Source organism: Tamandua tetradactyla, chromosome X (assembly GCF_023851605.1).
Source record: "Tamandua tetradactyla isolate mTamTet1 chromosome X, mTamTet1.pri, whole genome shotgun sequence".
Lineage (NCBI taxonomy): Eukaryota > Metazoa > Chordata > Mammalia > Pilosa > Myrmecophagidae > Tamandua > Tamandua tetradactyla.
The window spans coordinates 584,282-606,784 of NC_135353.1; the positions used below are offsets into that span (position 1 = coordinate 584,282).

General features: G+C 38.4%; 1 protein-coding gene across 1 annotated transcript in view; it reads left to right on the forward strand.

Moving 5' to 3' along the window:
* Positions 1-20,778, forward strand: part of TMLHE (trimethyllysine hydroxylase, epsilon) — a 106,773-nt gene extending 85,995 nt beyond the window's left edge. Inside the window, exon 5 of the mRNA XM_077146007.1 lies at positions 675-20,778. Coding sequence (XP_077002122.1) covers positions 675-685 — 11 coding nt within the window. The 3' untranslated portion in view covers positions 686-20,778. The remainder of the gene's footprint in view (positions 1-674) is intronic.
* Positions 20,779-22,503: the final 1,725 nt, after the last annotated feature.

The following is a 22,503-nucleotide window of genomic DNA, read 5'->3' on the forward strand; positions in this document are numbered from 1 at the left end:
CTTTTTTGTATATGTTATTTTTCACAAAAAAAGAAAAAAGTCAATTATGATGATTAACTTCCACATGGTTCCTAGGCCAGATAGATCCTGAAACCCAGAAGGACTAGCCTCTTCAAGATTATCAACTAATTATATCCCACTGTCCTTTATTGTTAACACCCCTTCTCCACATGAAAAGTAAGAATGGGTATTGCCCAAATATCCCTATAGATTGGAAAAGCATCAAAGCAGGAGGAGTTAGAGAAAATAATTGCTGAATCTTGCTAGCTGCCAGAATGTAATATACCAGAAATTGAATGGCTTTTAAAAAGGGGAATTTAATAAGTTGCAAGTTAGCAGTTTTTAGGCCATGGAAATGTCCCAATTAAATCAAGTCTATAGAAATGTCCAATCTAAGGCATCCAGGAAAAGATACCTTGATTCAAGAAGGCCGATGAAGTTCAGGGTTTCTCTCTCAGCTGGAAGGGTACATGGCGAACACAGCATCATCTGCTAGCATCATCTCCAGCTCCCTAGGAGTCGTTTTCCTTCTTCATCTCCAAAAGTCACTGGCTGGTGGACACTCTGCTTTGTGGTTCTAAGGCATTCTCTGTTGTGACTTTCTTGTGGCTCTATCATTCTTCTCTGCTTGCCGTGAATCTCTAGCTTTCTCAAAAATGTTTCTTCTTTTATAGGATTGCATTAAAGTAATCAAGACCCACCTGGAATGGGTGGAGACATATCTCCACCTAATCCAATTTGACACCCATTCTTGAGTGACTCACATCTCCATGGAGATAATCTAATTAAAGCTTCCAGCATACAGTACTAAATAAGGATTAGAAGAAACAGCTGCCTTTACAAAATGGGATTAGGACTGAAACATGGCTTTTCTAAGGTACATGCATCCTTTCAAACTGGTACAACTATATTAATATTTCTTTTAGCCACCAGTATTTTGGAGCAACTAGAATGAAGAATCTGAAATAATGGAATGGTAACCTGTAACAAATTCTGAAATCTGTTCTGTAACCAGTTTTTGAACTGTACTTTGAAAATTATTGCTTTTTCTTTCTTTTCTTTGTATATATATTTCACAATTAAGAAACATTAAAAAAAGAGAGTTCTTAGGCCATGAAAATGTCCACCTCAAGGTATCAATGAGATGATATCTGGACTCTGAAGACAGGCTCCTGGCATCTGGGATACCTGTCACATGGGAAGGCACGTTGCTTTCAGCTTCTGGTTCCAGTGGCTTCCTCTCTTGACTTCTCTGGGGCTTTTCTCTCTGAACTTTCTGGGTTTTTTCTGTCTTTTGCCCTCTAAAAGGACTCCAGTAAAAACACTAAAACCCACAGTAAATAGGATGAGTCACATCTTGTCATGGTCAGGTTCATATGTCAGCTTGGCCAGGTGGTGGTACCCAGTCATCTGGTCAGGCAAGTGCTGCCCTGCCTGTTGCTATGAGGACATTTCATGGACTTAAATCATTATTATGTTGACTGCATCCACAACTGATTCCATTTGTAATCAGCTAAGGGGATTGTCTTCTGCAATGAGTGACCCTTAATCTAATCACTGGAAGGCTTTTAAGGAGGACTCCAAAAAGACAGTCTCTCTTCCTGCTTCAGCCAGCTAGCCTCTCCTGTGGCGTTCATCCAGACCCTGGATCAGAGTCGTCAGCTTCACAGCCTGCCCTACAGCTTTTGGACTCTTCTATTCCTACAGTTGTCCAGCCAGCCTCTCCTGAGAGTTCGTTGAGGAACTTCATCAGACTTACAGCTTGTGGCCTTCCCTACAGTCCTTGGATCCTTATATTCCCACAGTTGCTCAGCCAGCCTCTCCTGGGAGTTTGTTGAGGACCTTCATTGTGGCATGCCCTACAGACCTTGGACACTTACATTCCCACAGTTAACCAGCCAGCCTCTCCTGAGAGTTTGTTTCAGACCTTCATCACAGTTACCAGCTTGTGGTCTGCCCTACAGACCTTGGATGCTATGTTCCCACAGTTACATGAGACACTTTTATAAATTTTATATCTATGGATATCTCCTGCTGATTCTGTTTCTCTAGAGAACCCTAGCTAATACAGCTTGGTACCGGGAGTGGTTCTTAAAAACAGAGAATCTTAAAAATGGGTTTTTACAAATGGTTTTCTACTCTGACTGGATTCAGAGGCACTAAGGACTCTGTTTCCTGTAATCAGAATGACACTGCCAATCCATGGGGTGAATTGGCAAAAGAGATAGTCAGAATATCACCATTGGATTCTTCTAATGCTTCATTTGTATGAAGCCAGGCTCTGGGGGATAATGTTTTTGACAGCTTTATGGAGGTTTGTGGAAATGATTGGTATAGAGATGTTGGCTGTTGTTTAGAAATACTGTATACATTAATGAGGGAAAGGGATGGGCTGAAGGCTTCAAATAAGCTTACACACCGTATGACAGATGTAAATGTTTCTATGGGTGCCCTGAAGGAAAATATTAATTCCCGTAGCCACAGACCTGAGATCTCCAAAAATCAGACTCAGAATCTTATTGTTAGAGTAGCAACTTTACAACGTAAACTGAAATCTCAATCTTGCATGGCATCTGCTGTTAAAGTGGGGGCATTGATTGGAAAGGAGTGGGACCCTGAAAAATGGGATGGCTACATATGGATTGATGATGATGTTGAGGATGAGGTTGAAACCCTAGATCATGCTGAGTCTTTTCTAGATAACCCTGTAATAGTCTGGACATAGCCACTCCACCTCTAGCCTGCCCTGAGGAGTTGGCCACCCAACTTCCGCCTGAAGCGATTAACGCTAGAGTGACTAATCATGTTTCACCAGGTGAAACTGCAAATGAATGCCCTGAAGCAGATGTCTTGGGAGATACTTCTAATTCTTTTCATGACCCACCCCCACCACCCCTCATTTCTTCCAGACCTATAACTAGACTAAAGGCCCCTAAAGGTGAGGTACAAAGTGTCACCCATGAGGAGGTATGTTATGTTCCAAAAGAACCCGTATGAGTTTTCTAATTTATATAGACAGAAATCAGGGGAATATGTGTGGCAATGGATTTTAAGGGTGTGAGATAATGGCAGGAGGAATATAAAGCTGAATCAGGCTGGATTTATTGATATGGGCCTACTAAACAGAGATTCTGCATTCAGTATTATAGTTTGAGGGGTTAGAAAGGGTATTAACAGTTTGTTTGGGTGGTTGGCTGAAACATGGATCAAAAGGTGACAACATTACCTGAGGTCGAAATGCTAGAACTGCCCTGGTATAATATAGACGAGGGGATCCAACGGCTTAGAGAGATTGGAATGTTTGAGTGGATTCATCATGCAAAGCCTGCTCGTACACCCCAGGAATGTCCAAAGGATACACCTTTCACCAGAACTGTGAGAAATAAATTTGTGAGACTAGTGCTATCATCCCTGAAGAGCTCTGTAGTTGCTTTTCTCTGTAGGCCAGATATTACCATGGGAACTTCTGTCACTGAGCTGTAATCCTTAAACACATGGGGTTGACGGGATCCTGAGTTGGCAGAAACCAAGTGGCAGCACTTAATTGCCAAAGACAGGGTGGACGTGGCTATTATAATAGACAGCAAACGCAAAGCAGGAATCAAAATAATCCGACTCGCAGAGTGGCATTAGCTAGTAGATCATGGGGTACCTAGAAGTACAATAGATGGGCAGTCTACTAAATTCTTGTTGAGCTGTATAAACAAAAGAGATCTAGGTCAAGTGAACAGAAGTCTACCTTGAATTACAAAAACAGAGAGTCACAGCCCCTTAATCAATTTCCAGACTTGAGAAAGTTTACAGACCCAGAGCCCCTTGAATGAAGGAGAGGCCAGGTCCCTATGGGGGAGAAACCTGTTACACTGCCACAAATTTATACCACTGACCTTCCTCTAAGTCTTCCCCAAGGAGACCGACGGCCTTTTACCAGGGTAACTGTGTATTGGGGAAAAGGAAATGATCAGATATTTCGGGGATTATTAGACACTGGTTCAGAAGTGACATTAATTCCAGGGGACCCAAAACATCACTGAGGGCCACCAGTCATAGTGGGGGCTTATGGAGGTCAGGTGATTGATGGAGTTTTAGCTCAGGTCCATCTCACAGTGGGTCCAGTGGGCACCCGGGCCCATTCTGTAGTTATTTCCCTAGTTCCAGAATACATAATTGGAATAAGCAACTGGCAGAATCCACACTTTGGCTCTCTAACTCGTGCAGTGAGGGCTATTATGGTAGGAAAGGCCAAGTGGAAACCACTAGAACTGCCCCTACCTAGCAAAATAGAAAATCAGAAGCAATACCAGATTCCTGGAGGGATTGCAGAGATTACTGCCACTCCTAAGGACTTGAAAGATGCAGGGGTGGTGATTCCCACCACATCCCCATTCAACTTTCCTATTTGACTTGTGCAGAAAACAGATGGGTCTTGAAGGATGACAGTGGATTATTGTAAGCTCAACCAGGTGGTAACTCCAATTACAGCTGCTGTTCCAGATGTGGTATCATTGCTTGAGCAAATCAATACATCCCCTGGTACCTGGTATGCAGCTATTGATCTGGAAAATGCTTTTTTTCTCAATAGTTATTAGTAAGGACAGCCAGAAACAGTTTGCTTTCAGCTGGCAAGGTCAGCAATATACTTTCACTGTCCTACCTCAGGGGTATATCAACTCTCCAGCCCTATGTCATAATCTTGTACACATGGAGCTTGATCATTTCTCCCTCCCACAAGACATCACACTGGTCCACTATATTGATGATATCATGTTGATTGGACCTAGTGAGCAAGAAGTAGCAACTACTCCAGACTTATTGGCAAGGTGTTTGCATGTCAGAGGATAGGGAAAAAATCCAACAAAAATACAGGGGCCTTCGACCTCAGTGAGCTTCTAGGTGTCCAATGGTGTGGGGCATGTCGTGATATCCCTTCTGAGGTGAAGGATAAGTTGCTGAATCTGGTCTCTCCTACCACCAAAAAAGAGGCACAAGGCCTAGTTGGTCTCTTTGGATTTCGGCAACAACATATTCCTCATTTGGGTGTGCTATTCTGGTCCATTTATTGAGTGACTAGAAAAGCAGCTAATTTTGAGTGATGACCTGAACAAGAGGAAGCTCTGCGACAGATCCAAGCTGCTGTACAAACTGTTCTGCCACTTGGACTATATGACCCAGCAGATCAAATGGTGCTGGAAGTGTCAGTGGCAAATAGAGATGCTATCTGGAGCCTTTGGCAGGCCCTTAAAGGAGAATCACAATTCAGACCCTTAGGATTTTGGTGCAAAGCCTTACCACCTGCTGCAGATAAATACTCTCATTTTTAAATTTTAAAAAAGTTTATTGGGAGGGAGAGAGAACTGGAGAAGATAGTGGAAATATCAAGTCATAAGTTTCACTAAAAGGGCATATTAATGAGGCAGGGTTGTACTGGAAAGGGGAGTGTTGTTTTAAGATGGGAGATATTAAAACATGTTTGTTTGCTGATGAGAGTGATCTAGTAGGGAGGGAAAAATTCATGATGTGAAATAGGGAGCAGAACAATTTCAGTAGTGTAGTACCTGAGATTAAGACAAAAGATAAGATCTAATTCCAAATGGAAATGTTGGCCTTATTTAAGTTGCCATAGATATTTCAACCATAGTAACAGGAAGGAAGGTAGAATACGTGAGCACTGATACAGGTAGGTGGATGGATGGGGACATGAGTTTGTGGAAAACTCTTCTGATTACTTCTCTGTTCTTTGAATAAGGAAGGAAAGTCATTGATTGAAAGTGGGAGGGGGGAAGAGGTTTTGAAGTTGAAGAGAGAAGACAGGGTATGAAATAATCTTGGAGAGTGAGTGATTTTATTAGTAAATTGTGGAAGGATTGTCAGCAGTGTTGAATACCCACTTGAGATTTTTGGTGATTAACTAAAAATGAGACTGGACAACACAATTTTAAATATTTTCTCCAGCAATGTTCAACTGCTTGATTGAAGGCACAGAGGAGGCAGAGACTTGAGTTTTACAAGAGTTGGGGATTTGTCAGTTAAGGATGGCAGAAGGAGAGAAGGACAAGGTAGTTCAGGGTGTTTACAAAGAATTGATTAAAATAATGAACCATGGAACCTGCAACTCTGTAAGGAGGAAAATGAAGACATTAAAGGAGACAAGATGTTAGATAGTGAAACAGAGTTTAAGATCAATGGATTGGAGGTTTTTGTAGAATTGAAGGAATATTGGAGTAAGGAATGCTCAAATAATTGAGCAAGAAAGGTATCAAGAGGTGGTCAACATATGAGTGTTTGAAATGAAAATTTTGAAGGTATTACTGTTAATGGTGATAAAGTTTCCAAGAAGGTTGACAAGGGAAGGGGTGGAATGGCAGACTGGTCTTCATTAAAACTGAAGAGTGACTCAGTTTTAACTCAGGAATAAAGAGTTATATAGGACGCATGAGATTCAAAGGAACTTGAGTTTTTGAAGGAGAGAAGATCAATGATCCAAAAGCAGGACTGGAGAGAAAAGAGGCAATTACTCCTACTCTGTGACCTTAGGTACAAGGAATATGAGAAAAATAATAGCTTCTGCTTCAGAATGTAAAAGGGGAGAAAACAATGTCCTCAGGAAATGGCCAGATTTCTGTTAGGATCCAGTGATAGAAGAGCTGTTCATAGAGAAAATTGAAAACACAGGGGAGTTTGCTCTAGGGCAGTGCATCTCAAGTTTTGTCAGAGAGATAGTTTGAAAAAGTCCCCCAGGTGATTCTGTGTTGAAGGGTTCAGAATAGGATTACCTACTTAGAAATAAGTGATTTCCAACCACTTATCCTAGATGTGTATTTCCACCATTTGGAGATTTGTTTCTTTGGGTTTTAAAAGCTTTTTAAGAGTTCCCTAATAAATTGTAGCTATTCCAGGAAGGGTGTGTCATGTATCTAGTGCCATAATAACACTGTGTAATAAAACACATCAAAACTCAGTGGCGAAAAACAAAAAAATATTCATTACTGGTTACAAGTCTGTAGGTTGGCTGGGTGGTTCTTCTGCTATTGGCCAGATTCACTCATGGATCTGATCAGTTGAGATTGTGTTTACAGCTCTGCTAATCTTGACTGGGCTGTCTCACATGTTTGGTGGTTGACTGACTCAGCTGTTCTGGGATGGCTTCAGCTTTCCTCTACATGTCTCACATATCCCTTAAACAGATTAGCCTGGGTAGGTTCTCATGTTGAAACAGAGATACACAAGCAAATAAGCCCAACTGTGCAAGAGGGCAAGCAGAAATGTAGGCACAACCTCTGCTTTTTTTTTTCTTTTGGCTTAAATAGAAGGAATTTTTGTCTTATAGTTTTAGAGGCTAGATGTCCAACATCAAGGTATTGGCAGAACTTGCTTTCTCCTGAAGTCTGTAGCATTCCAGCAATTTTCCATCACATGGCAATCTCTCTCTCCTTGTTTCTGTTCCTTTGGTTTTCAGTTGCTACTTCTGTGTCCAGTATTCTTTGCTTATAAAGATTTCAGCCATATGTATTAAGGCCTACCCTCATTCAGTTGACACAACATCTTCTTGTGGTATGTTTGCCAACATCATACTGGTCAAAATAAATTGTGAAAGCTATACCATTATACAGTTATCTTCAAGAAACATGGCTACTGGAGCACAGCTCTACATTCTCAGGTAGTTCCCTCCAGCCTCTCCATTGCACCTTAACTAAAAAGGCATTATCTATTTAATGTGTAAGAATAACCTCCAGGATAACCTCTCGACTCTGTTTGGAATCTCTCAGCCATTGATACTTTATTTTGTCTCATTTCTCTCTTCCCCCTTTTGGTTGAGAGGGTTTTCTCAATCCTTTGATGCTGAGTCCCATCTCATCCTAGCATTTCTGTCCCACGATGACAGGGAGATTTACGCTCCTGATATGTCCCACATAGTGGGGAGGGCAGTGAGTTCACTTACCAGGTTGGCTTAAAGAAAGAGGCCACATATGAGCAACAAAAGAGGTTCTCTGGGGGTGACTCTTAGGCCTAATTTTAGATAGGCTTAGCCTATCCTTTGTAGGAATAAGTTTCATGGGGGGAACCCCAAGATCGAGGGCTCAGCCTATTAATTTGGTTGTCGCCAGTGCTTGCTAGAATATTAGAAATTCTCTAAATGAGGAAATTGAATATTCCTCCCTTTCTCCCCATTCCCCCAAGTAGAGCTTGCAAATACTTCTTAATTCACTGTCCAGATCACTCTGGGATTTATCAAGGCACCATGCTAACCTGCACAAACCAAAAAAATCTCATGCCCTATTCAAGATTCCATGTACTTATGGTGTTAACTAAACTGACAATACAAGTTAAATTAGGGGTTGTACTACCCAAAACATAAATTTTATACCAAATAAACAGCTCTCCCTTTAGTCTCACACAGAAGTTGAAATTTTGAAATATGGATGATATGATCCTTTACCCAGTCTACTGATATACATTAGTCCTATCCAGATAGCTTCATTCATATCTCAACTCGAAGTTGGATCACATTTTCAACTTTTTAAACTATTCCTGTATGGGATACTGCTGACTTTCATAGCTTCAGAGTTCTAACTCTGAGTCTCAGGTATCACATAAACACCTGAAGTTTCTGGGAAAGACCATTTTATATGCAAACAGCTCAGTATCTCAGAATTTAGAATGAACATTTGCACCTCCTGAATATATGTAACTGCTGTAAGAGCTTACAGTCTAGGACCCTTTACAATAAGCCCCAACCTGATAACCCATGCTCTTGACTTCAGTTCACAAAATTTTTATATTGTAGTTATTCCATATGATTGAAGCATGATAATATTTGTCTTTTTGTTCCTGAAATTTCATTCATCATACAGCTCTTAAGGTTCATTCATCAAGTTACATGCCTCACAAATTCATTCCTTCTTGTGGCTGCTCAGTAGTCCATTGTATGTACACACCATGGTTCCCCCTTCTATTCCTCAGTCGTTGTACACTTAGGCCACTTCCATTCATTATGGATCAGGAACACTGCTGCCATAAACACCAGTGTGCAAATGTCCATTCATGTCCTCACACTCAGTTCCTCCAGCTATACAGTGAGCAATAGGGTTGCAGGATCATATGGCAATCCCACCCCTAGCATCCTGTCTAACCACCACACTGCCCTCCAAGGGACTAGACCTCTCATTTCCCTACTGATGGTGACTAGGTACATCTCCCTCTCTGCTTTTCTCTAGCACTTGTTTTTTTCTGTTCATTTTTAAACAGTTCTATTCACACATCATACAATCCAGCCTAATTGTGTAGACATGCCTTCACCAGCATACTCTATCTGAAGACATTTCCTTTTCTTTCACACAGAATCCATACCACTTTCCCAATCTCCTGCTTGTTGACATTTAGTTTTGGCATAATGCCTTTGATATATTCAGTGGAAACATATTACAATGTTATTGACTATAGACCCTAGCTTGCATTGATTGTATTTTTCCCATATACCATCTATTTTTAACACACTGCAATATTGACATTCCTTTGTTCTTCCTCATGCAAAAACAGTTTTTTAATTTGTACATTTAATCACCATCATTGTACACTCTAGGCATTCCTGAATTATACCATGCCAGTCTTTATCCTCTATCTTTCCTTGTGGTTTCAAATGTGCCCCAGCCCCTCTCCATCTATCATACTCATCACAGCTTCATTCCGTGAACTTATTTTATGGTGCTATAATCAGGTAGTATTATGCTATCCATTTCTGAATTTTTACAATAAGTTCTGTTGCACAAGCTGTATTCTTTCAGCACCAATTGCCCAGTCTCTACCCTATTTGTATCTCCTGATAACCTCTGTTATTAACTTCAATTCTCCAAGTTTGCTCATTAATGTTAATTCACATTAGTGAGACTCTGCAGTATTTGTCCTTTTGTTTCTGGCTAATTTCACTCAGCATATTGTCCTCAAGGTCCAGCCATGTTGTTACATGCTTTATGACTTTATTCTGTCTTACAGCTGTGTAATATTCCATTGTATGTATTTACCACAGTTTATCCACTCACCCATTGATGGACATTTGGGCTGTTTCCATCTCTTGACAATTGTAAATAATGCTACTATAAACATTGGTGTGTAAATGTCCATTTGTGCCCTTGCCCTCATGTCCTCTGAACCTAGCAATGGGATTGCTGGATCAATACGGCAATTCTATTCTTAGCTTCCTGAGGAACTGTGAAACTGCATTCCAAAATGGTTGTACCATTTTATGTTCCCACCAACAGTAGATAAGTGTGCCTCTTTCTCCACATCCTCTCCATCACCTATCATTTTATTTTTTTTATAATGGCCATTGTAGTAGATGTCAGTTGATATCTCATTGTGGTTTTGATTTGCATTTCCCTAATAGCCAGTGAAGTTAGGCATCTTTTCATGTGACTTTTAGCCATTTGTAATTCCTCTTCTGAAAAGTGTCTGTTCATGTCTTTTGCCCAGTTTTTAATTGGGTCATTTGTCTTTTTGTTGTTGAGTTGAAGAATCTCTTTATATGTTCTGGATACTAAACCCTTATCTGATATGTGTTTCCAAATATTGTCTCCCATTGCATAGGCTGCCTTTTTACTTTCTTGAGAAAGTTCTTTGATGCACAAAAGTGTTTAATTTTGACAAGTTCCCATTTATCTATTTCTTTTTTCAATACTTGTGCTTTGGGTGTAAGGTCTTGGAAACTGCCTCCTATTATATGATTTATAAGATATTTTCCTATATTTTCTTCTAAAAGTTTTATAGTCTCGATCGAATGTTTAGGTCTTTGATTCATTTTGAGCTAATTTTTATATAGGGTGTGAGATATGGATCCCCTTTCATTCTTTTGCATGTGGATATCCAGTTCTCTAGGCACCATTTATTGAAGAGACTGTTCTGTCCCAGGTGAGTTGGCTTGACTGCCTTATCAAAGATCAATTGTCCATAAAGAGAGCGTCTCTATCTGAATATTCTATTCAATTCCATTGGAATCAATTCTATATCTATCTTTATGCCAGTACCATGCTGTTTTGACAACTGTAGCTTCATAATATGACTTAAAGTCAGGTAGCATGAGACCTCCGATTTCATTTTGCTTTCTCAGGATATTTTTAGCTATTTGGGGTACCCTGCCCTTCCAGATAAATTTGGTTATTGGTTTTTCTGCTTCTGAAATGTAAGTTTTTGGGATTTTAATTGGTATTACATTGAATCTGTAAATCAATTTAGGTAGAATTGACATCTTAACTATATTTAGTCTTCCAATCCATGAACACAGTATGCCCTTCCATTTATTTAGGACTTCTGTGATTTCTTTTAGCAATTTCTTATAGTTTTCTTTATATAGGACTTTGTATCTTTAGTTAAATTTATTCCTAAATATTTTATTCTTTTGGTTGCAATCATAAGTGGATTTTTTTTCCTGATTTCCCCCTCAGATTGTTCATTACTAGTGTATAGAAACGCTACATATTTTTGAGTGTTGATCTTGTAGCCTGCCACTTTGCCATACTCATTTATTAGTTCTTGTAGTTTTGCTGTGGATTTTTCTGGGTTTTCAACATACAGTACCAAATCATCTACAAACAGTGAGAGTTTTACTTCTTCCTTTCCAATTTTGATGCCTTGTATTTCTTTTTCTTGTCTAATTGCTCTGGCTAGAACTTCCAACACAATGTTGAATAACAATGGTGATAGTGGGCATCCTTGTCTTATTCCTGATTTTAGGGGGAAACTTTTCAGTTTTTCCCCATTGAGGAAGATGTTAGCTGTGGGTTTTTCATATATTCCCTTTATCATGTTGAGGAAGTTCCCTTCTATTCCTATCCATTGAAGTGTTTTCAACAAGAAAGGATATTGAATTTTTTCAAATGCCTTTTCTGCATCAATCGAGATGATCATGTGGTTTTTCTGCTTTGGTCTGTTGATATGATGTATTACATTAATTGATTTTCTTATGTTGAACCGTCCTTGCATACCTGGGATGAATCCTACTTGTTCATGGTGTATAATTCTATTAATGTGCTGCTGGATTCATTTGCAAGAATTTTGTTGAAGATTTTTGCATCTATATTCATTAGAGAGGTTGGTCTGTAGCTTTCTTTTCTTGTAATGTCTTTGTTTGGTTTTGGTATGGGAGTGATGTTGGCTTCATAGAATGAGTTAGGTAGCCTTCCCTCCTCTTCATTTTTTTTGAAGAGTTTGATCAGGATTGGTACTAGTTCTTTCTTGAATGTTTGGTAGAATTCACATGTGAAGCCATATGGTCCTGGACTTTTCTGTTTGGGGAGCTTCTTAATGACTAATTCAATTTCTTTACTTGTGATTGGTTTGTTGAGGTCGTCCATTTCTTCTCGAGTCAATGTTGGTTGTTCATGCCTTTCTAGGAAGTTGTCCATTTCATCTACATTGTCTAGTTTATTAGCATAAAGTTGTTCATAGTATCCTCTTATTATCTCCTTTATTTCTGCGGGGTCAGTGGTTATGTCTCTTCTTCCATTTCTGATTTTATTTATTTCTCTCTCTTCTTTTTGTCAACCTCGCTAAGGGTCCATCAATCTTACTGATTTTCTCATAGAACCAACTTCTCATTTTGTTGATTTTCTCAATTGTTTTCATGTTCTCAGTTTCATTTATTTCTGCTCTAATCTTCATTATTTCTTTCCTTTTGCTTGCTTTGGTGTTAGTTTGCTGTTCTTTCTCTACTTCTTCCAAGTGGACCACTAATTCCTTGATTTTTGCTCTTTCTTTTTTTTGACATAGGCATTTAGGGCAATAAATTTCCCTCTTAGCACTGCCTTTGCAGCATCCCATAAATTTTGATATGTTGTGTTTTCATTTTCATTTGCTTTGAGATATTTACTGATTTCTCTTGTAATTTCTTCCTTGACCCACTGGTTGTTTAAGAGTGTGTTGTTGAGCCTCTATATATTTTTGAATTTTCTGGCACTCTGCCTATTATTTATTTCCAACTTCATTCCTTTATGATCTGAGAAAGTGTTCTGTATGATTTCAATCTTTTTAAATTTATTCAGACTTGCTTTGTGACCCAGCATATGGTCTATCCTTGAGAATGATCCATGATCAGTTGAGAAAAAGGTGTATCCTGTTGTTGTGGGGATTAATGTTCTATAAATGTCTGTTAAGTCTAGCTCATTTATTGTATTATTCAAATTCTCTGTTTCTTTATTGATGCTCTGTCTAGATGTTCTGTCCGTTGATGAGAGTGGGGAATTGAAGTCTCTAACTATTATGGTATATGTGTCTATTTCTCTTTTCAGTGTTTGCCTCATGAATTTTGGAGCGTTCTGGTTTGGTGCATGAATATTTATGATTGTTATATATTCTTGTTGGATTGTTCTTTTTATTAATACTTAGTGTCCTTCTTTGTCTCTTTTAACTGTTTTACATTTAAAGTCTAATTTGTTGGATATTAGTATAGCTACTCCTGCTCTTTTCTGATTGTTATTTGCATGACATAACTTTTACCAACGTTTCACTTTCAACCTATGTTTATCCTTCAGTCTAAGATATTTCCTGTAGACAGCATATAGATGGGTCCCGTTTTGTAATCCATTCTGCCATTCTATGTCTTTTGATTGGAGATCTTAATCCATTAACACTTATTGTTATTACTGTAAAGGCAGTACTTTCTTCTACCATTTTGCCTTTTGGACTTTATATGTCATATCTATTTTTTTCCTCTTTTCACCCTTATTGATAGTCTTCATTTCTGCACTCTTCCCCAGACCTCTCTCTCCTGCTTTTTCCTATCTGCCAGTGGCATTCCCTTTATTTCTTGCAGAGCCAGTCTCTTGGTCACAAATTCTCTCAGTGATTGTTTGTCTAAATATGTTTTAATCTCCCCCTCATTTTTGAAGGACAATTTTGCTGGATATAGAATTCTTGCTTGGCAGTTTTTCTCTTTTAGAACCTTAAATATATCATACCACTGCCTCCTCACCTCCATGATTTCTGCACACACAGTCTTATTGAGCTTCCCTTATATGTGATGGATTGCTCTTCTCTTGCTGCTTTCAAAATTCTGTGTATCTTTGACATCTGTCTTTGCATATGTCTATTTGGATTTATTCTGTTTGGGGTATGTGGCACTTCTTGGATCTGTAATTTTATGTCTTTCATAAGAGATGGGAAATTTTCACTGATTATTTCCTCCACTAGTCTTTCTCCTCCTTTTCCCTTCTCTTCTCCTTCTGGGACACCCACAACACATATCTTCATGTGCTTCATGTTGTCATTCAATTCCCTGAGACCCTGCTCATATTTATCCACTCTTTTCCCCATATTTTCTTTAGTGTCAGATTTCAGATGTCCAGTCCTCTAGATCACTAATCCTTTATTCTGCCTCTTCAAATCTATTGTTGTAGGTTTCCATTATTTTTTTCATTTCTGTTGTGCTTTTCATTCCCACAAGTTCTGTGATTTGTTTTTTCAAAATTTCAATTTCTTCTTTTTGTTCACCCAATGCCTTCTTTATAATCTCCCCTAACTTGTTGATTTGATTTTTGATGAGATTTTCCATGTCTGTTCAAACATCCTGAATTAGTTGTTTCAACTCCTGTATCTCATTTGAAGTATTGGTTTGTTCCTTTGACTGGGCCGTATCTTCGATTTTCCAAGTATGACTCTTTTTTTTGCTGAGGTCTAGGGTTTCGATTTCCTTAATTAGTTCATTCTGGAGGTTTTCACTCTTTTACCTAGGTTTTTCTTGCTGGATGGCTTTGTTGTCTATCTGTTCTTTGACATTCAGTCAGCTTATTCTAGACCTCTAGCTTAGGTTTTGTTTAAGATCAGATTTTTTCTGTTCTTGTTTCTTGCCCTGCCTGTATGGTGCCTTTTTTTTCCCTTAGAGGATCTACTTAGGTATTATAGACTGTGGTCAGATTTTCCCAGACCAGGCTGGCCTCCTCTCAGGAGGAAAGAGTCACCTGCATCAGTTTTACCTGAGGGTGAGCCCCAGCAGGTTAAAAGACTTTCCTATGATTCCTCTGGACTCTGCTTTTCCTATCCTGTCCAGCAGATGGTGCTTGTCTGCCTGCGGCTTCCCACCAACTTAAAGTGATGTGGTGCCTTTAACTTCAGCAGACTCTCCCTGCTGGGGTGTGGTTGAGACAGATAAGTTGTAGGTTGGCATTAACTGCTTCAGTTTTCCAGTCTCTGCAGTCTGAATTCCTTGATGGAGGGATTCCACTTGAGCTGAGCCCAACCTTTCTCTTGGGTAAAATACACCCTTTAGGTAATTAACTTCTTTCACCTGACTAATTACTTTGTCTCTCAGACAAGCTTAATTCCGCCCTTGCCTGGAGCAGTGCTGTAGTCTGAGAAGGCTTTCACTTCTATCTAATGAGCTATTAAGTAATAGACACAAGAAAAAAAATCATTTTCAGAGCAGGACCCCTGTTCCTGGGGTTTGTCAGTCAAGAGCTTAAGATGGTACATGGCTCTGTGTATCTCCAGGGTCTATGCGTCCCCTTTTCTTGGGGTCCAGCCCTTTCGTAGTATTTTGTGCTGTCCAACTCAAAAGGCCTCAGGTTTGTTTTCTTTTTGTCAGCCCCACCCCTTCTCTGACAAAAACTCCTATTACCTTAAGTGCTTTTTCCAAGATTCTCTGTGCTGGGGGCCTATTTTCGGTAGTCAGAATTTAATTATTTCCACAAGTGGAGCTTGGTTGAGTTAAACCCTTCCTGCTAGTAAAGTCTGTTTCCTTTCCCCTTGGGGAACCAGCCTGCTGAACCCATAGGGGACAGTTCTGTGTAGGGTCTTAGCCAGTTCAGCTTGTTCAGACTGATGTATACTGTGTGTCCGGTCACTGATGTAGTCCCAGCAGTTGTTCTGTACTGTTCCTGGCTATTTACTAACTCCTCTGGAGGATGAACTAAATGCCACACCTTAATAAGCCACCACCTTGCCCTGCCTCTCAAGTCCTGAAGTTTTCCTTCAATATGGTTTTGTCTAATATTTTCACAAGATTAAATTTATCTAATGCATTTTTGGCAAGAATGCCTTATGAGTATTCTTAATGTGTACTTTTTAATGCATTATATCAGGAAGCACATAACACTACTTTGTCCAATATCATTGATTTTACTGTGGAATCATTTTGTTACCCTCGTATCCATCACAGTTTCTACCATATTTTTCCTCTGTAAGTAATATATAATTTGTAAGACATATATATAATTTGAGTATATATAAATACAGGAATATCTTGGAAATATAATGAGCTTGGCTTGAGACAGCCACAGTAAAAGCAAGTATCACATGAATTTTTTGGTTTCCCAGTGCATGTAAAAATTATATTTGGACTATACTGTAAGCTATTGAGTGTGCAATAGCATTATGTCTAAAAAACAAAACAAAACAAAACACATCATTCTAGTTTGCTAGCTGCCGGAATGCAACACACCAGAAACAGATTGACTTTTAATAAAAGGGGATTTATTTTGTTAGTTCTTCAGAGGAAAGGCAGCTAACTTTCAACTGAGGTTCTTTCTTACGTGGGAAGGCACAGGATGGTCTCTGCTGGCCTTCTCTCCAGGCCTCTGGGTTCCAATAACTTTCCCCAGGGTGATTTCTTTCTGCGTCTCCAAAGGCCTAAACTGAGCTGTGAGTGCTGAGATGAGGTATGCTGAGCTGCTTGGGCTGTGCTACATTGTGCTCTCTCATTTAAGCATCAGCCAATTAAGTCAAACATCATTCAGTGCAGCAGGCACGCCTCCTAGCTGTCTGCAGATGTAATCAACAACAGATGAGGTTCGTGTACCATTTGCTCATGTCCACAGCAACAGAACTAGGTGCCTTCACCTGGCCAAGTTGACAACTGAATCTAACTACCACACACATACCTTAATTAAAACATGGTTTATTGCTAAAAAAAAAATGCTAGCCATCATATGAGCCTTCAATGACTCAACATCTTTTTGCTGGTGGAGGGTCTTGCCTCAATATTGATACCTGCTGACTGATCAGAGTGGTGGTGGTTGCTGAATGTTGATGCAGCTGTGCCAATTTCTTAAAATAAGACAAAACTGAAGTTTGCCACATTAATTGACTTTTCCTTTCACGGTAGATTTCTCTGTAGCATGCAATGCTGTTTGATAGCATTTTACCCACAGTAGAATGTCTATCAAAATTTCAGTCAATCCTCTAAAACCCTGATGTAGATTTATCATCTAAGTTTATGCAATATTCTAAATCTTTTGTTGTGATTTCAACAATGTTGACAGCATCTTCACCAGGAGTAGATTTCATCTCAAGCAACCACTGTCTTTGCTCATCTATTAGAAGCAACTCCTCATACATTCAAGTTTTATCATGAGATTGCAACAATTAGTCACATCTTCAAGCTACACTTCTAATTCTAGTTTTCTTGCTATTTCCACATCTGCAGTTACTTCCTCCACTGAAGTTTTGGACCCCTCAAAGTCATCCATGAAGGTTGTACTCAACTTCTTCCAGACTCCTGTTAATGTTGATATTTTGACCTCCACTCATGAATCAGAATGTTCTTAATGGCATCTAGAATGGAGAATCCTTTCTAAACGATTTTCCATTTACTTTGTCCAGATCTATCAGTGGGATCATTACCTATGACAGCTATAGCCTTATGAAATGTATTTCTTAAGTAATAATTCTTAGAAGTCAAAATGACTCCTTGATCCATGGGTTGCAGAATGAATGTTGTGTTAGAAGGCATGAAAGCAACACTCATCTCTTTGTACATCTCCAGCAGACCAGGTGCATTGTCAATAAACAGTCATATTTTGAAAGGAATCTTTATTTCTGAACAGTAGTTCTCAAAGGAGGGTTTAAAGTATTCAGTAAACCATGTTGTAAACAGATGTGCTGTCATCCAGGATTTGTTGTTCCATTTATAGAGCACAGGCAGAGTAGATTTAGTATCATTCTTAAGGGCCCTAGGATTTTTAGAATACTAAATGAGCATCAGCTTCAACTTAAAGCCACCAGCTGCATTAGCCCCTAACAAGAGAGTCAGCCTGACTTTTGAAGCTTGGAAGCCAGGCATTGACTTCTCTCTAGCTATGAGAGTCCTAGATGGCATCTTCTTCCTATAGAAAGCTGTTACATATACATTGAAAATCTGTTATTTTGTGTAGCCACCTTTGCCAATTATCTTAGCTACCTCTTCTGGATAAATTGCTGCAGTTTCTACATAAGCACTTGCTGCTTCACCTTGCAATTTGTTGTTATGGAGACAGTTTCCTTCCTTTAATCTTAGCAACCAACTATTGCTGGTTTCAAAGTTTTCTTCTGCAGCCTCTACTCCTCTTTAAGCCCTCACAGAATTGAAGAGTCAAATCCTCTGAATTAGGCTTTGGTTTAAGGGAATGTTTTGATTCTATCCATAACAGTAAAAGTTTCCCCATATCAACATTAAGGTTGTTTTGCTTTCTTATCATTTGTGTGTTTGGTGGAGCAATACTTTCAATTTCTTTCAATAACTTTTCCTTTGCATTCACACTGTGACTAACTGTTTGGCACAAGAAGTGTAGCTTTCAGCCTAGCTTGGCTTTTGACATGCCTTCCTCACTGAGCTAATCATCTCTAGCTTTTAATTTAAAGTGAAAGGTGTGTGACGCTTCTTCTCATTTGGAAGAAATTCATTGGCTGAATTTCAATCTTGTTGTGTCTCACGGATTAGGAAGGCCTAAGGAGAGGGAGAGGGATGCAGGAACAGCCTGCAGGTGTAACATTCAGAACACACACATTTATTGATTAAGTTTGCTGTCTTATATGGGTGTGGTTCATGGCATGCCAAAACAATTATAATAGTAACATCACAGATCACTAATCACAGATCACTGTAACAGATATAATAATAATGAAAAAGATTGAAATGTGAGAATTATTGTAATGTGACAGAATCACTGAGTACCAGCTGTTAGAAAAATGGTGCTAATAGACTGGCTTGATGCTGGATTGCCATAAACCTTCAATTTGTAAAAAACACATCATCTGCAAAGTGTGGTAAAGTGAATTGTGATAATACAAGGTATTCCTGTATAGCAGTATGGTTAAAAGTTCAGGTTATAGCATCAACCAGACATGGAGTTGCATCCTAGCTTGAACACTTATTAGCTTTGTTATCTTGGGCAAATAACTGAGCCCCTCTGTTTCTTAGTTTCCTCATATGTAAAATAAGACTAGTGATGAAACTATCTATTAGTATTGTTATAGGATTAAGGTAAATGATGTATTTAAATACTTGGCATACTTCCTGACACAGTTCATATGTTCAATAAATATTAGCTGTAAACATTTTGTTGTTCATTATCATCATCATCCTCATTTTTATATGCTTTACCCTTTCTAAAGTTACCTTTGTTCTGGATGTCATCCTTTCCAGTTCCCTTGAAGATTTTTCTCCATCATTATTCCTTCCCTCTCATATCTTCAGCCTTTCCATGCCTATTTACCTTTTCCTATCAGCTTCTGTCTTAAAAATCTATTTTTGCACATTTCTCCAGACTCTATCTCCCTCTAGCTACAGCTCTGTCTTTCTTCTTTCCTTTAGAGCCTATTTTCTCAAAATAATTATCCACATTTCCTATCTTTTTAAATGAAATTCTGTTGAGACATATTCACACATCATACAAGTCATCTGAAGTATACAATCAATGGCTCATATAGTTGGGCATTCATCACCATGATCAATTTTAGAACATTTTCATTACTCCAGAAAAATTAATAAAAATTAAAAAGAAAACTCAAAACATCCCAGACCCCTTACCCCACCCTTCATTATTGACCCTTTAGTATTGGTGTGTTACATTTGTTACTGTTGATGGAAGAATATTAAAATATTATTGTTCACTATAGTCCATATTTTGAAATAGGTTCATTTTCCCCCATACACCCCTCTATTATTAACTCCTTGTGATTGTGTTGTACATTTGTTCTAGTTTACGAGAGAACTTTTTAATATCTGTACAGTTAATCACAGTCATTGTCTACCACAAGATTCACTGTTATACATTCCCATGTTTTAACTTCTCTGTTACGACTCCTCCCTCTCATTTGCTCATTCTCTTAATCTTCAGGGATATCAGGGCAATGACCATTTTAACTTGTTTGTTCTGAAAAGGGTGTCGACCTTATGGGGTAGAAGAATGAAACTAGTTGATGTTCCTGGAGAGACTGGTACCTCTGAGTTTTAGGGCTTGTCTGTACATTCACTATCTTTTCATTCTCATTTCTGTTAACTAGTTTTTCCAACTCCCTCCCCAAGTAAAATTGCTTTCTCCAAAGGCACCAGAACTGATTTATTGCTATATCCAGTATTTACCTTTCAGTCTTCATCTTACTTGACCCCTGGGGAAAATCATGAACCACCACTTCCTCTTAAATAGCCTTTCTTTCCTAGTTTTCATCATATGTCTTTGATCATTTTCCCTCAGCCTCCTTGGCTGGCTTACTTTCCTCTATCCATGTTCCAAATATTTTTGTTACTCAAGGTTTCATCCTTGTCTCTTTTCTTTTCTTACTCGAAATAATCTCTCTAAATAACCTTTTTCTGTATTCTTAACTTTAGCTATCATCCACAGATAACTACAAAATCTACATCCTTAATTTTATCTCTCTTTAGAGTTAAACATCATTAATTGGCTACTAAATAATCCTGGCCCAGTTGTTTCATAGAAAGGTCAACAAGGCCAGAGCTGACCTTTCTCATTTTAATGGTATTTATAGTTGTATCTCCTTGATTTTATTCTATCTTTCTTTATGTTTATTGCTTATCTTACCTTGTTATTTACTCTTTTTCATTTTTTTTATTTTTGCTTATTTGATTAAATTGCTATTAATTTTATTTTCTCTTTGTTAATTTAGAGGTTCTACTTTAGTTTCCCAATCCATTAATGGTCATTTTCCCCTTTCCTTGTTAACATATTCAGACATATATGACTCAACTATTACAACATATTCCTAAACTGAACTTCAGCCTCAACCTCTCACCCCATCATTAGCATCCAATTGCATATCTGCCTGCATTCTCTGTCTTAGTAAATGTCATTATCCTCCTTCAAATTGCCCAAGTGAAAAACATAGGGTCATCTTAGATTTCTGCCTGTCCTTCTTCCTCCACATCTAATCAGTTATAAAATCCTGAGTTATATTTCTGTAATATGTCTCATGTGTGTCCAGTTCTCTACAACACCCCTCTCTAAGCTCAAGCCTTCCTACTATTTCAGATTTCTAAGTCTCCTATCATATTACTTCCTCTCCTCTTCCACATTATTTCATAGTCAACAATTTAAAATGTTAATATGACCATAGAGTTTCCCAGATTAAAATCCTTCTGTGGTTCTCTGTTCTATGTCAATAGGAATTTTATGCTCTCTTCCCTGAATATAACTAGTTTTTATACTGGTATTTTTAGTCGTGCTTTTTCTCTGCCTGGAATGCCATCAATCTCATTCCAGTCCAACAGAAAGCCTCCTCTGAAATATTTCTTTATACAACACCCCACTAGACCATATCATTCTTTTCTTATGATCCCACTGTATCTTGTATACAACTTATTATAGTACCTATCATACGTTATTAGTCTTATTTGCTTCATCTCTTCCTACTAGCATATTTGCTTCTTTAAACAGAGATTATATCTCATTCATGCCTGCCACATATAGGTTTCAATACATGTTGAATATATCTAGAAGAACTTCTACTATCATGAATACTCCAAAACACAAAAAGGACAACTGGCTACAAGGGTAAATAATTAGGAAATATTGTTTATTTCCTAATATAAAGAAAACACAAGTAGTTTTGGTAATCATTTCATATACTTTTTAAGAATTTTGATATGCTCTCCTTTTTCCACTGAACATAAAAATTTACTTTTCATTTTTCCTCTTTGGCATTCAAGTGTTTCACTGTTTTAAGTACAAAGGAACAGGTGGCAGGACATTGCTAGTAGACGGATTCTATGCAGCAGAACAGGTACTTCGAAAGGCACCTGAGGAATTTGAACTCCTCAGCAGAGTCCCACTGAAGACTGAATATATTGAACATGTTGGAGTATGTCACAACCACATGATTGGGATTGGGCAAGTCTTAAATATCTACCCATGGAATAAATAACTCTGTTTTATCAGGTGAGTACTAAAGAACTATCTCCCAGTGTAATGTATTTAGCAAATCTTAGCCTTCTAATTTAATGAAAATCCTTAAAAATCCTTACATCTGCTACATTTTAATCTTGTTATTCTGTAGCTTTTCATGATAGTTCAATTTCTATTATTATTACAATTCCTGTAAATAATAAACAGGTCAAGAGCCAAGGAATACTAGATTTGATGCAGCAGATATTTGAAGTAGTATTTAAAAATGTAAACACTATTAACGTGAAAAGTGGTCATTAAGTTTTCCTTAATGACCAAACAGCTAGGATACCCCAAGGCATGATAATTGCAAAATTTATGTCCCTAGCACAGATTTATGCAAAGCTCCTGACCTGTACATCTG